The following is a 15,944-nucleotide window of genomic DNA, read 5'->3' on the forward strand; positions in this document are numbered from 1 at the left end:
ACCATTGGATATTTAGTTATGGTTGACTCAACCCAGAGTTACTAACAACACTAATTCACAGGAATGGAATGAAATGAGGTGATGCTCCTGTGTTGTTCTATGCTGAGCAGACCATGCCTAAAATACACCATTTTTTTTGTTCTATGAATCTCTTTGGCAGTGAAATGAAACCCATGGACCCCAATCTGAATAATGTGTGTAAATTTATCACAAAGGAAACCAGTGATACTGAAATGTAATTCCATCCCAATATCATGATGTTGAAGACTATGATCAGAATAGCAGAGTACCCAAAACTCCTTCAGAAAGAGCATAATTTGGAGACATCCTGTCTGGAGAAGAGAAGACTCTGTGTGGGAAATGAGAAGGAGGAAGGGGCAAGCATAAATGTCTGCAGTACCTGTGGAGGTGTTTGAGCATAGGCTGGTCAGTGAGGTCCCAGGGATGGAAGGGACAGCTCTCACCTTGAGAGTCCACAGTCTGATCAAAGCCATCCCTAGACCTTGGCCCACCTAGGAAGAACCATACTTGGAGCACATTATTTGCTTTGTGAGATCTAAGATGAGACTGTCTAAGCTGGCAGCCAGCAGGTGTTCTTGAATGCCTACTCTGTAAGGCCCGTGGCTCATATGCCGAAGTTGACAGCTCCTGGGTAAGGAGATGTTGGGGATAACAAACTTGCTGTTGACAGCACAGCCGTCAAGACCTACCACAGCATGATCTCCTCAAGGTAGGTGCCCCTTCTCTGGACTCCCGCACATTGTTATCAATCCATTTGCCCCACTGCTGTAAGATTGGCACCTCATCTCCCTCACCAGACCTTGATGTCCTGCGGAGTAGGAGCCTTGTTCCATCTCTCCCCGAGTCTGTGGTGTCCAGCATCCTACTTGACACATGTTAGGTGTTCAATTCATGCAATTCATGTTGGTGACTAACTACCTAAATGTAAGTTTATCAAAACGTTTTTAAAATGTGACTGCAAGGTTGCAAAGGAAAGAACACACACACACACACACACACACACAAATTGACCTATTTTGAAATGTTTTGAAACTGGGGGGTCAGTGAAAGGCCTCCTAATAGACTCCTCATTTGTAGTAGACCATACTGGGGAACACATTACAGTAGCCAAATTCTGGACACTAAGTACCTAGTAAATGTCAGTGGGACATTAAAATGTTAAAGTCATCATTTGGGCATTTGGAAAGGTAGGGCTAAGGACAGAATCCGTCTGCCTGAAGTTTTCCCATTGTGCCAAGAACAGCCTCTTTATTTTCCTCCCCAGATTCTTCCCAAAGATCTTTCCTGATCTATAGTCTCAGGAGGGACTCTGAAATAGCGATTATTTATCTTTCAATTATTTTACATTTCAAGCTATTTATGTATCCTTAAAAATATGACCATCTGTCTCTTATCTGTAACATGAACTAAACTACAGCAGCCATGAAAATGCTGTCTCCCAAGGGAAGATAACTTTCTTACCCAGCCAGAAAAAATACTGGCACCCTGGGACAGACGTTCATGCTACAATTCACACCCAATTTCTAAGTTTTATCTGAAGCTGCCTGAGAAGCCGAAGGACATGCTTCATCCCCTGGTGGCAAAATTCAGATACACATTCCCAGGGTGAAAGCCATGGTTGAAAGCAACGTCACAATTACCAGCACAATTTTACATTTCCTTTTAGCTAGGAGTGTGCATAAGTGAACAAATAAATAGGACCACATAATATTAGACAGTGGAGCCTGGTACAGAATATATAGTAATAGCCATTATTGTCATTGCTTCAATCTGGGCAATAATTTTTATTTGATTATTTCCTGCTGTATGCCTTGCACCTAGAATAATTCCAGGCACATGGCAGGCACTCAGTAAATATTTGTTAAATGAACGACCAAATGAACAGCTAGACTACAAAGAGGGCTATTTTCCATGGAGTCTGTGATTGATGGCTACTATGAGAGATTATGACTTCTCTCCCACCCTCAGTCCCTCAACCACACAAAACAGTAGCTAATGCTAAATCCAAAGAATGTGGGTTACTGTCCCCTAAATGCTAGTTTCCAGATTAATTCAGTTCTGCAAAAAAAGTGATTTTGAAAGGTAACTGAGATGACATGTTCTAGGAGATGCGCCTAACATTCATTTCCTGTTTGTTTTTTCAAACTGGTTCTTCTTTCTTTCACAACTGGTGTTTTTCGTAATGACTTGGTTATTTAGTGAGTCAGAGTTACCTTTTTTTGGTCTGAGAGTAGACGGTGACCATTTTATTTAAAAAAGGTACAAATCATTAAGATTTCAAATTCATGGCCAGCATGGATCTAGCATCCATTTAAAGAACTGCATATAAATGAAATGGCTCTCTAAACCAGATACAAAGAAAGGGTGAAATGTCTTAACACTACTTCAAATGCCCAGAGTGGTGAATTTGTGAGGCTGAGCATACTTTGGGGTCAAATTCTTTGTCTAAGACTTGGGGGCAGTAGAGATACTCATTCCTGCAGAAGGCCAGGCCACAGGCAGTAGATGTGATGATTTAAGTCTTTATCAATAACTGGTAGTAGGCCACAGATTGTTTCTGGCTCTTCAGATATGCCCCTTTGTCTGACTGGTTTTGATGAAAAAAAAAAATTAAAAACCTGCCTTACCAGGTATGCTGATGTACTAACTTAATTCTGGATAGGTGTTAGGCAATGTTGCCCAAAATGTTCCACATGACAACATTATCATCAATATCCTTAATTAAAACAAAAACAATTGCAGCACACAGATTCGGCCAAATTAGTAAAATTACATATTAGGTAACTGGGTTGCTAAGCAGTATTACATCCTCATTTTACTTAATTGCTGTAATTAACATTTCCCAGCAGATGCCGCAAAAAAAGTAAAAGCCACTCGTCTAGTGCTCTCTAATACTCTCAACCAGTGGCCAGTGCCGCCCCTATTAGACTCGAGGCAAGAAGTGATGGGGAAAGAATCACTAATAAGGACCCAACTGTGCGGGGGGAGGGGGGGGGGCGCCCAGGTACCAAACCCCCTCAGCCAAGAATGGTTGAACAATTACCTCATTTCTATCTTCTAAACTTCTTTCATTTGCATATGGTGGTGAAAGAGTTACATAAGGAACCATTTCTGGAACGTTTTTATTATTGAGGATTACTGACTATAAGCAAAGACCAACTTAATGTAGGAGAATGAGCAGCAAAAGAGATGGAAGCCAAGTTTTGACTACTTAGTGGTATTATCTAGGTGGGTTTCCAGAGACGTTTTGTCCTCCTTACATTCTCCATGGTCTCATGACTGTTCATGGCCAGCTGCCAGCAGTCATATGGAGGGAGGAAAGTAGATGCCTGTTAGGTGGAAGGTTGCACTGATACACTATCATTTACATTGACTCTTTGAAAGGGGTATCATGAGCTCCACTTTACAAACAAGAACTCCATGGTTCTGTGTGGTTAAGTAGCTGCCCAGGATCACATAGTAAGTGTCCAGAATTTGAACCCAGATCCACATGACCACAAAGTCTATATCTTTCCATCATGCCAGGAAAAGGGGCCACATTCTAGCTTGTCAACTACAGGTAGGAGGGCAAGTGAGACAGTGTAATGAAGACCTCGTCATCTATGGGTTTAAACCATCCATGCACTTTCCTTCCCCAAGGTCAACAAGACTCACAGTCCGACAGATAATCTCACATCACAACATCCAACATCTTAGGAAATTTTTCCTTTTAAATTAATGGTCTATTTATTAGTTAGCAGTCTTAGAGCTCTAATTTTTAAATATATTCTTTGAATTTTCTGGTTATCTCTTACATATTCCCCTCTCCCATCTATGCCTTAATGAGTTCAACATAGATCACAGTGTGGACAGAATATGGATTATAAAAAGGTCTCTGAGAACTTCTCCATGTAAAATAATGACAATTAAATTAGTCTTATTTTGCTGGGAAAATGAAACCATGGGTGAATAACCTGAACAATTAGCTCTTATAACGTGGCTTTTATCTGTTATATTTCGCTGCTTTTTAAAAAAATTTCCCCACTATTAATCCCTAGTACAGTATTGGCCCCTAACACGAGTCTTTTAATGTTTCTTAAATAGAACAGTTTTGCCCCCAAAATAAAGCCATCATTAGGCCACTTGCCTAGTGTTGTTACAAGTAGCATTCAGAACTAGTTTTGTGGTGTGATTGAGGGGTTCCAGACTTACCATTTCTGTCTCACACTTCTCTCCGACAACAAACAACTCTTCCATTGGCCCACTCCTTATATCTCAACTAGAGGCCTGATGCATGAAATTCATGCAAGAGTAGGCCTTCCTTCCCCAGGCTGCCAGCACTGGCTTCCCTCTGGCACCCGGGACCTGGGCTGGCTTCCCTCCACCCTGACTTCGTCTAGAAGGATGTCTGGTATAATTAGCATATTACCCTTTTATTATTATAGATGTCTTTAGGACATTATGAGTCCCTGATAAATGCAGTATTATATGTAGGATCAAATATGTCCAATTATCAGTCATTCATACATTAATTTCAATTATTTTCTCCAGTCTTAACAATTGTGAATCTTTGTCAATCACTTATTATGTCTCAGTGATATGCTAAGCATTTACATACACTGTCTCACTTGGTCTTGTCAGTAACTGCGTGAAGTAGAAGACACTACTGCCCTCTTCATGATGAGGCTTGAATTCAGAGAAATTGATATTTTGCCCAATGTCACATTGCAAGTAGAGGTCTCAGGATTCAACTCCTGGTTTGTCTGATGCCAAAGTCTGTGGATCTTGCCACTCTACTCATTTCCACCAACAATGAGGAGCTCCCAAACTGAAGAGGGTCACCAGGCATATGGGGACACATGGGATGGACGGGTGTGTAGGCAAACCCCACACTTTTCAGTTTGACAGAGTGTAGAACCTTGGGCAGGTAGATCTTTTTGTGCTACCCTATGGGAATGCCCATGGACAATGCCCACATTCTCTATGAGTCAGGAGGCCTCCCAGGCTTAGTGTGAAAACCACAGGCGGGTTATAATATAAATGTTTGACAAGTGCAATTGGCCAAACTTTCCCTGTGGAAAGCATTCCTAACATTTCGGAGACTGGCCTGAGGCAGCATCTACTTTTAGCACTTAGAAACAGGTTAGTTCCTTAGGCACCAATGATTACGCTACAACAGCTATTTTCATTTTTTTTTTCATCTCATGGCACACATGAACTAATTACTAAAATTCTGCAGCACACCAAAAATATATATTTTTGCCGATCCAACCAAAAATATAGGTTTAATTGTGATTCATTCATACCAGATGGCTATTGTTGTGTTGGCTGTTGTCATTTTTGTTTATTTGACAATCTAAGGGAAAAGAGGTCAGTGCCCCTGACTAAGTAGTCAGGTATTACATGTTTTAAAAATTATTGTGCTACTCCAGTTGAAAATTGCTGTGCTACAAGTTAAGTAGAAACACTCAGTGTCTTTGGGTCCCAAGTGGTGTCAAATGAGAAAAGTACAGCCTGGCCAGTGGCTAAGTGGTTGAGCAACCACATCTGAGCAAGGAGGTCACTGCTTGATTCCCAGTCAGGGTACATGCCCAGGTTGCGGGCATGGTCCCCAGTGTGGGGCATGTGGGAGGCAGTCGATCAATGATTCTCATCATCGATGTTTCTGTCTCTCTCTCTCTCTCTCTCTCTCTCTCTCTCTCTCTCTCTCCCTTCCTCTCTGAAATCAATAAAAATATATATTTTTTAAAAATGAAAGAAGTACACATTCATCAGTTCACCTTTTCAACTACTCCAAACAGACAAACCCCACTCTATTTACAAGCTTTGTACTTCGGAACCTTTCGCCCACAAACTGGATGTGCAGAATTTCTGGGCTAGACCTCCTCTAGAATTCCAGAAATACTGTGACCTTAATCTTCGCTCTCTGTAGACCCATCTCACGTGACAATTATGACAACAGTGACAAAAAACCAACACACTTACTCCATATGGGCAAGAGTTTTTTGTTTTGTTTTTTAATGTTCAGCAACATCAAATAAGCTTTGGCTAAGCAAAAAATGTTTTCCCAAGGACTCATAAAAAGCTGAGGGATGAGAACAGCTAAAATTACACCATCTTTGCAAACTTCCTGAGTGCACTCCTATAAATTGCACCGATAACACACAGAAGCACACTGTTGAAGTTTGCCAGTGGGAGAGGCGTCTGCTTGTCACTGTCTATGCATGGTGGTCAATGCCAAGAACATGTGAGCATGTCTGGGGCCACTGCTCTGAAATACAATCAAATTTTCATCTTCCAGAAAAATATAAATTAGATGTGCCTGGACCTAAAAAAAACCCCAAACAAACCTAAACAAATATACAGATCAACTCTGAACTGCCTGAGGGAGTAACTCAATTTTAGAAACAACCTGTTTCTTACTGGCCACAGTCCCAGCCAGTTCTTCTTGGGCAAGGGAAAAGATTGTCTCTAGCATTCAGAACAATGATTCCCAGCACTGCTGAGGTGAAGGCAAGGGGCTGACCAGGTGCTCAGTCCTGCTGTGTGTCAGGCATTATGCTCAATAAAGCTGTGCTTACGTCATTGCTATGGATTGAATTCTACCCATCACCACCCTGTCAATCCTATGTTGGAGCTTTAACTCTCATTGAAACTATATTTAGAGATAGGGCCAATCATGAGGGAGGAGCCCTGATCCAGTGGAATTTGTATCCTTACAAGAAGAGACACCAGAGAGATCTCTCCCCGACTGTGCTCAAAGAGGCCGTGTGAACACTCAAGTAGAAGCCCACCATCTTTACGAACCAAGATGAGAGGTCTCACCGGAAACCAACTGTGCTGGCACCTAGCCCTTGACTTCCAGCTTCCAGAATTGTGAGAAAATAATTATCTGTTGCTTAAGCCACCCAATCTATGGGATTTGTTGGGGCAGCCCAAGCTGACTAATGCAGGCACCATATTTTAATTTCATAATCACTCTGCAATAGATGTGATGATTTAAGATGTCAGGAGAGCTAAGGCAATATTTATGTGATACACTCAGGATATTCAAGGAGCCACTAAAACTCCAGGGAATAAGAGCATGACTCTTTGAAAGGGGTATCATGAGCTCCACTTTACAAATAAGAAACCCATGGTTCTGTGTGGTTAAGCAGCTGCCCAGGATCAGTGGTTAAGAAGGTGAACTCAGAATCTCAGGTCTCTTCCTGGCTGTATGACTGTGTGTAAGTTACTTCCCCTCTTTGTTCCTTGGTTTGCTTGTCTGTGAAATAGGAACAAAACCTCAACCTCAAAGGCTTGTGAGGGTTAGATGTGGGAACCCTGAGGACTATATTTGCCCAATGCTTGTTAAAAATGGATTCCTGACTCCCAATCTGACATGCTGAGCCAGAATCTCCAGGGAAGGGTCCCCAGGACAGGAATCTTTAATAAACAGCCAGATCATTCTTCATTTGGGTACATTTTGCAAACTCAGATAGAATCTATGTAAATTACTTGGCCTTGACCTAATCTCCCTTTGCAAAGGTCAGCCACTGGTTCTTTACCACATGGTCTATAGTAAGTTCTCACTTAACACTGTCAATAAGTTCTGGGAAACTGTAACTTTAAATAAAACGATGTAATAACGAGAACCAATTTTTCCCATAGCCTAATACAGAAATATGCTATAGGAACTTAACTCTTGTTTAAATCAATTAACCTATGGTAAAATTGATTTAAGTCACAGTTTCTAAGAACCTACTGACTACATTAGTGAGGACTTAACTTTATTTGCCAGTGGTACTCTCGTGGCCTGGATAATGTCACCCAGGACAATGAATCAGCAGACACCCTCTAACACAATTTTAGAAGACATGGTCCTATAACCATTAGTAAAACTTAAACTGTATATTTAAGATGTGTATATATTACTGTTTATAAATAATACCTCAATAAAAGACTTTTAGAAAGAAATTTTTAAAAGACAGAACTCCCCTTCTTTAGAAAATTGCACTCAAAGACAAGTAATGCCACTAGTTAGGCTGTGTGCCCAACAGCTCAAATATAAAGGACACAGTTTCACATGTGACTGTACAGAACACATGGGAAGTAAAGAAAGGAGTCACTTGATGAACTACATGGCTAGGGAAGCAGCCAATGGAGGGATTGGGGTGACCTCAGAAATGGAAGGATCCAGAGTTTTCCTTTTATTTCGACCACTTTTGGCAGAAAGGAACAGCTTCAGCCCAGCTCCTCCCTTAAAGAGCTGGCTTATCTTCAAGGATAGGATAGTTTCAATCTCCAGCTGGGGCGAACCCTGCTCCATGGCATCTCATTCACATGCCCAGCCCGAAGCTACAAGAGGGTACATCTTCCCAGCATGACTACTCGGGGAAGGGAGAGGTCCTTTTCCTAGTTGCTTGTTTGCATTCCCAAAGTCTTTTCCTAGGCACAGCCCCAGAGATGTGGAAGGAAACGGACCATAGGCAAACCAGGGTGGCTGATGCATAGGCCAAAAGGTCGGTTAAACAACCCATTTCCACAAATGTGTATCTCTCCATGGGTATTCACGGAGCGCGTTTGATGGATGAGCTCTCTGAAAGACGGAGGTGGAGTGGTCAGCTTAGGGTTAAGCATCATCCTGATGGGAGAAAAACAGATGGAAACTCCAGCTCTTTCTTTTCCAGGCTGCTGCTCAGGACCAGGCAGCAAATTACCTACTAGCTTGAAGGGATGAAGTAAGACTAGCCAGTCTGTCCTAACATCTGGACAGACTCTGCCTCGCAGGCTACAGCTGGAGATCGGGATCATGGTTATGGGCCTAATTTTACCACCTCTCATAAGGCTATTATACTCATCTAATAACACATCTTTCTTTTGTAGGTCAGAGGTCAGGCTGGGTCATTTGGGAAAGGGCAGTAAGTTGGGAGGTGAAGTGTCACCTTTGTATCTGCTTTATGTTTAGACTAGGGGTCCTCAAACTTTTTAAACAGGGGGCCAGTTCACTGTCCCTCAGACCGTTGGAGGGCTGGACTATAGTTTAAAAAAAAAACTATGAACAAATTCCTATGCACACTGCACATATCTTATTTTGAAGTAAAAAAACAAAACAGGAACAAATACAATATTTGTATTTGCATGTGGCCTGCGGGCCGTAGTTTGAGGACCCCTGGTTTAGACAGTGGACACTGATTTTTTTTATGCTTGCACCTATTTTTCTAAATGAGCACCGTCTGCACAGAAGGGGTTTCCATTTTCTGTTCCACATCGGATGCAGGTTTATGGTTCTAGGCTACTCACTTGCTTTGTTCACAGTCCAGACCTGGCAGCCCCGTGGCGTGGAGCCTGGAGCAGGTACATTTGGTGCCTCCCACCCAAACCTCCTCAGATGTCATTTACTGAGTCTCTGTTTCCATCCCCCTTTCTGGAAACTGTTTTGAAGGGTTCACATCCGTGACCTTCTTCAGGACTGCCCTGGGCCACTGGAGCCCTGCTTGTGCTGTCAGCCTGATGAGCCTCCGAGATGACATCCTGCCAGGAAGCCTCGGCTGTTGACGGACAGCTGTGGGAGTCACTTGCAACAATCGGGACCAATTGGCAGGTACTCAGTTCTGTTCTGGGGCAGCGCTGTCCAACAGAACTTTCTGTGATGATGGAAATGTTCTGATCTGTGCTGTCCAGAATAGTAGCCTTTAACCAAAACTGCTGAGTCCCTGAAATGTGGCGACTGTGATGGAGGAACTGAAGTTTTGAGATCCTGAGTGAATGAAAACGGTGGTAGCGAATAGAGCTGAAACTCCTTAAAATTCCATGAGTCAGAATGCTCAGAGACTGGGAGGAGGAAACAGTGTCCTAGGATAAGTTTTCCTTTCAAGCTGCCTGACAGTTACCCAGAAACTCTGCCTTCTTTAAACTTCAGTTCCTGAAAATCATTCCAAGAGGCAGGAGTCCAATTTCTCTCCTTAGTAACTGGAATACGGTGACCGTGGTCGGATCTTTCTTTGGTTTCGGTTGTGAGAGTCTCAGAATATGAACACCAGTGCCCATGGATGGGGACTGAGGTGTAAACCACCAAAAATGATGGCGACTGGGCTGAATTCGAATGGACCCCAAGACAGAGCCTGAATCTTTATATGGATATTTGAGGATGTTTGGATTCTGATTATTGAGGTTTTGTTGTAAACATTTATTAGGTATCCTGTCAAATATTTTGAGGCTTAGGAAACTCAAAAATTAAATTACTAATTTATTTATTAATTTCTAAGAGCTCTGGGCCTGGTTCCTAGCCCCTGAAGGCTTCCTCCATTTACCTCGGGGGCCAGTAGCTGCCATCCTCAGGTCTCCCTTGCTGGTCTCCGCAATCAGCCACGAGTGGAAGAGGAATTTTAAGGAGTTTCATCTGTATTCACTACCACGGTTTCAACTTCGTGTTAGCCTCTGGCTCTGCCGCTGGTCCTTATCCTCTCCCCTACACCTGAGCCTCAACTATTTGGCACCTCAATCCCTCCAGAATGGAGAACCCATTCTATATTTTTGCTCAGGACAGATGCCCCAACACCTCAGCCCACTATGCTCTGTCTGTAGGGCCAAATTCCTTGCAGAGTTTGTCCCATGTTGTTCAATAATTCATTCAACAGGCATTTAAGGGCCCAATACTGCCAGGCACCATCCCAGGGAGGCCACAAACAATATGCTAGCATTCCTAGCTCTAGGTAAAGAAACGGGGGTTTAGAAGCAATGAAACCCATGCCCTTTATCATAAAGTACATACAGAAAGCGCTGGCAATAGAAGCCAGGTCTGGGAGTTGTCAGCTCCTCGAAGGCAAGACTCAGGTTTGATGTGCTCTTGTGCTCAGGATATAAGCTTTCAGAGATGGGTTGAGCATACGCTGCATTAAGATACAGTCACATGAGCAATCAATGTGCACTGAAGGTCCTAAGGAACAGACAGCCCCCGGCAGCCCCACTTCCACAGGAAGTCAAGATTATAACTACATGTGCATAGTTCATCTCAAAGGGGATGGGATGGAGGGAAAGGAAGGTGACTAGGCTGGGACCGTCTCACAGGCGTCACTGCTCCTTAACGATGGATGAGCAGTTTGTTCTTTGTCTCTGTGTTGGCCATGATTGGCCATCATTGATAATCTGGATAAAAACAGGTGGCTATGTTCTGGAGGAGCTCTCAGCTCCCGCGGCAACAGTAAGCAGTAATGTAGGATATTGAAATAATTGCAGTTGATTAAAACAGTTTCAAACTGCAAACACATCACAGCCCACCACAAAGCCATGGCTACCTGGTGGAAAGAAGAGGGTGCATGTGGACCGGGCTCATCCAGGCTTCCTTCCTCCGGGGCATGCTGTCGTAGATTAAAAGGTCCTTGTCAGTCAGCACCACCAGGGCTGGCTTCCACTGTTTCTCGTTCTCCCCGGGCACCTGAAACAGAAAGATGAGAACTGGCAAAAGACGGCCTCAAAGGAGAGTGCCTGGAAAGGAGAAGCTGGCATCCCCCGAATCAGAAGACCCAACAATAGGAAGGTCTTTCAGTTCTGTTTGCCAAATTAAAATGAGAGGAAAAAAAAACACCATGTCATGGTCTCATGATTCTCAATCTTTGAAAATATGTTTTTCTCAAGGCCTGGGATGTATAGTCAATGCCGCCAAGAAGCAGCGCAGGGGTCAAACAGTTGCCACTGCTTCTCACCTGCCAGCCAGCACTGAAAGTTTTATTTCATTGTGAGAGGCAGGTGCCTGGAACACGAAGTGCTCCCAGCTGGTTCTCTGGTAGAGCGCATTGCTTTTCTTATGAAGGGCGAAGTTGGAAAGCTTTGGAATAAATATCCAAAGGTGAAGGTCTGTCTGAACAAGTGTGAGATATCAGACTCAGGCACCACCTTGGAATTCTCTTGTTCTAGACCAGTGATGGCGAACCTATGACACGCGTGTCAGAGGTGACACGTGAACTCATTTTTTTGGTTGATTTTTCTTTGTTAAATGGCATTTAAATATATAAAATAATCATCAAAAATATAAGTCTTTGTTTTAGTATGGTTGCAAATATCAAAAAATTTCTATATGTGACACGGCACCAGAGTTAAGTTAGGGTTTTTCAAAATGCTGACATGCCGAGCTCAAAAGGTTCGCCATCACTGCTCTAGAATGTTTAGTTCTATTCATTGAAGATAGTTCTTTAACTCAAGGGCTGAGATGACCTGGCAGGGAGAGATTGAGAGGATTCAAACACCACTTGGATGATTGGACCAGATGACCCTGAAAGTCCTTTCCAACCTTGAGAGTCTGGGAAGTTCAGATCTATCTCTGCCCAGTGTTGATCCCCGCACACTAAATGTTCTTCTATGAAAATGCCCTGCTTCCCATCTGAGCTCTGGGAGACATTTTGATGCTTAGTTTGGAAAAACCCAAAGCAGGATCATGCTCTGGGAGCATCATTATGCTCCGGGAGCATCATTATGACCTGGGAGCTTGCTAGGAATGCAGAGTCTCAGGCCCACCCCAGACCTATTGACATGATCTTGAGCTGCTTCATATTCTCATTAAAGATTCAGAAGCACTGCTCTAGATGAGGTGAGACTGTCTTTGAAACTGGCAACTAATTCAGTGACAATTCAACCCTCTCGCAACAAACCACTATCCAAAATGTATTCTGAATTAAACTACATAGATAATAATGCTAACTCCTTCCCTTTCTCCTCTTATCATTATCTTTTCTTAGGTGCCACAGTGAAATCTGTATTGAGGAGGTGGAAACAAGTGGGTGTGGCTTCAGGATTGAGTGATCAAAGCAGAGATGTACAAGATGGTATAAAGGGTGAGCTTTGTAGGTTATGTAGTTTCATAGGCTCCATTATTTACTACCCGTGTGGCTTTGGGCAAGTTATTCTTCTCTGTGCTTCTATTTCCTCACTGATAAGTAAGGATAGCAACGTGTACAACAGTGGCTAAGGGTGCTGACGCTGGAGCTAGAATGCCTGGTCATAAATCGTAGCTCCACGATGTACTAACTGTGGGATCCGGGGCAAGTCAGCGAATCTCTGTATCTGTAAAATGGGGAAATAATAGCACTAAGCTCAGAGAGTTGTTGTGAGGACTGAGTTAAGATGTCGAAACTGCTTAGCACAGTGCAGAATAAGCACCATTTAGGGCTGGTTAAGTAGCTCGTGCCTCCTAATGCTACAGGGGAGGTGAAGTGAGACCGTGCATGTAATGTGCTCAGCACAGTACCTGGCAGATGGTCAGGTCTTCACTGAAACGTACGGTGGGAAAACTGTGGCAGACCAACCAATTTCTAAACTTGTCAAAAAAGGTGTTCTTTGAAAATGCCCATAGTCTGACAAAGTAGTGATTTCTCTTGGGAAAAATTATAAGGCAAGCCCAGAATATCGACAACCTCAATTCATTCTCCTTGGATCCTTTTCAAAGTTCTCCCAAGAAGAATTTGTTACATAACGATCACCTTTATTAATTCATGCCCTCCTTCAACAAATCCGAATAAAACCTCCTTTTCTAGAAAGGAGAAATCCCCGGTGAAGCTATTTATACTAGAATGTGAATGGCTACCTGTCTTATTTCTCCCTTTATGCATTTTATGAATATTTAAGCCTATTTTACCTCCCAATAGAACAACAGCATCTTCAAGAGACTCAAATGAATTGTTAAGGGAGGCAATGTTCCAGACCCTACAAGGTGACTAAGCTATGGTCTCAAGGCATAAAGTGTTTGTGAGATTTGGAGTACATCTTTTCCAGGCTCTACATTAAAACCCAGTAAATTACTTTTCCAGCTCATTAAATAAGACTGGGGAAGCTATAAATGATCCTCCCAAAGTGCCTATCTTACTTACCTAGTCAGATCTGATCCATTAACTTTGACTGGAACCAGTTATTTCAATGTCAACACATTCTTCAAAATAATATTAAGCATCATTCTTCAAAAATAATATCAAGTTTGCAAAAGAAACCTCAACAGTCAACACCAATTGTACAATGCAGACCTTTCTAATTGTAGAATCACAAACTCACCATCATAGCAAGTGGCATATATAGGTATGAGAGTGTGTTTGGGTATTTGTAACTAGTAAACTTTTCTAGATATTTGCATCACTAGGAAGTTAAGTGGCTCCTGACCTTTCCATGGCTTAGAAACCACTAGATTCAAAACACATGCTTTCAGCAATGTTATAGTGGCTATATTAATCATATATATTCTAGATAGGAAGTCACAAATTCAGAGGACTAGATATAAGGAAAAAAAATCCCACTTTGAGGTAGCTTCTTTTCAGCATTAGCTTATCATGACCATGTCATTACCAGGGAAGATTGTGGGCACAGCATTGACAAATCTCCACTTTTTCAAAGAAATCCAGGAATCTACATTTAATGTGAATTCCCCCATTATTTATTTATTTATTTATTTATTTTCATCCTCAATCCAGGATAAGTTTTTATTGATTTTTAGAGAGGAAGTGAGAGAGAGAGAGAAATATTGATCAGTTGTCTCCTGTACTTACCCTGACTAGGATTGAACCCACAACCTAGGTATGTGCCCTCACCAGGAATCAAACCTGCAACTTTTTGTTGTACAGGATAATGCTCCAATCAACTGAGCAACCCAACCAGGGCAATTTCTCCTATTTTTAAAAGTTAGTGTGTTAGTTTCCTATTGATACTCTAAGACAGTGATAGCGAACCTATGACACACGTGTCAGAGGTGACACGCGAACTCGTTTTTTTTGGTTGATTTTTCTTTGTTAAATGGCATTTAAATATATAAAATAAATATCAAAAATATAAATCTTTGCTTTACTATGGTTGCAAATATCAAAAAATTTCTATATGTGACATGTCACCAGAGTTAAGTTAGGGTTTTTCAAAATGCTGACATACCGAGCTCAAAAGGTTTGCCATCACTGCTCTAAGAAATCCCCACAAATATAGTGGTGTTTCCCTTACAGTCTGGAGGTCAGAAGTCCTCAAATCAAGGTGTTGGGAGGGCTTCTTCCTTTTGGGGGCTGTAGGGGAGCATCCATTTCCTTGACTTTTCTGGCTTCTAGAAGCTGCCTGCATTTATTCCTTAGCTCATGGCCCCACATCACATTGCCTTTCTCCCGCTGTTTCTGTCACTTCATCACCTTCTCTTGATTCCGATCCTCTTGCCTCCCTATTATTAAGACCCATGTGATTAAACTGGGCCCACCCAGATAACCAGGTAACTTCACCATCTCAAGATGCTTAACTTGATTACAACTGCAAAGTTCCTTTTATCGTGTAAGGCAACATATCCACACTTTCTGAGGACTGGGGCATGGGCATCTTTGGGGGAAGGGGCATTCATTCCTCTACCTGCCTCAGTTGGCATCTGATATGAGTTTAAAAATAACGTAGGGAGTGAAGTAATTTGAAGTTTGGCATTTTCTCTTAAAATCTCCAGCATGCTCTCTCCCACCCACCCCTTCACCCAAATATGGTAGATGGAGAAAACAAGATGGACAAAATATGGACAATTATTAAAACTGGAGGTTCATTAATGTTTTTTCTTTTATGTCAATCTTTCTATCATGAAAAATTTAAAAAGTAAACAATATGGGAACCAAGGAAAAGACACCTGCCAGACAGGCATGGCCCGCCGACTGCCAGAATGCTGTGAGATAATGAGCACCTACCCTCTTGACAAATACACAGCACACGCAAACTCAGGGGCTGCGGAGGCAGTCACAGGTCTAACATGCAGGGCTTGGAGGAGTCCCTGGTATCTCAAAGGCCTCAACATTCTGCTGAAGTGCAAGTGTGACATAAATTGCTCAAAACTCTGTGTGTGTGTGTGTGTGTGTGAGTGTGTGTGTGTGAGTGTGTGTGTGTGTGTGTGTGTCACTCATAGTAGCCTAGCTAGTGGCTCCCTTGAAAGAATACCATTTTTGTCCCTATATGAAAAGTGGATACCAAAGAAA

General features: G+C 42.4%; 1 protein-coding gene across 1 annotated transcript in view; it reads right to left on the minus strand.

The window, feature by feature from the left end:
* SNTB1 (syntrophin beta 1) overlaps positions 1 to 15,944 on the minus strand; it is a 193,201-nt gene that overhangs the window by 17,257 nt on the left and 160,000 nt on the right. Inside the window, 1 exon segment of the mRNA XM_023750958.1 lies at positions 11,277 to 11,416. Within this exon segment, the coding sequence (XP_023606726.1) occupies positions 11,277 to 11,416 (140 nt within the window).

The sequence above is a fragment of the Myotis lucifugus genome, unplaced genomic scaffold, assembly GCF_000147115.1.
Source record: "Myotis lucifugus unplaced genomic scaffold, Myoluc2.0 scaffold_17, whole genome shotgun sequence".
Taxonomy (NCBI): domain Eukaryota; kingdom Metazoa; phylum Chordata; class Mammalia; order Chiroptera; family Vespertilionidae; genus Myotis; species Myotis lucifugus.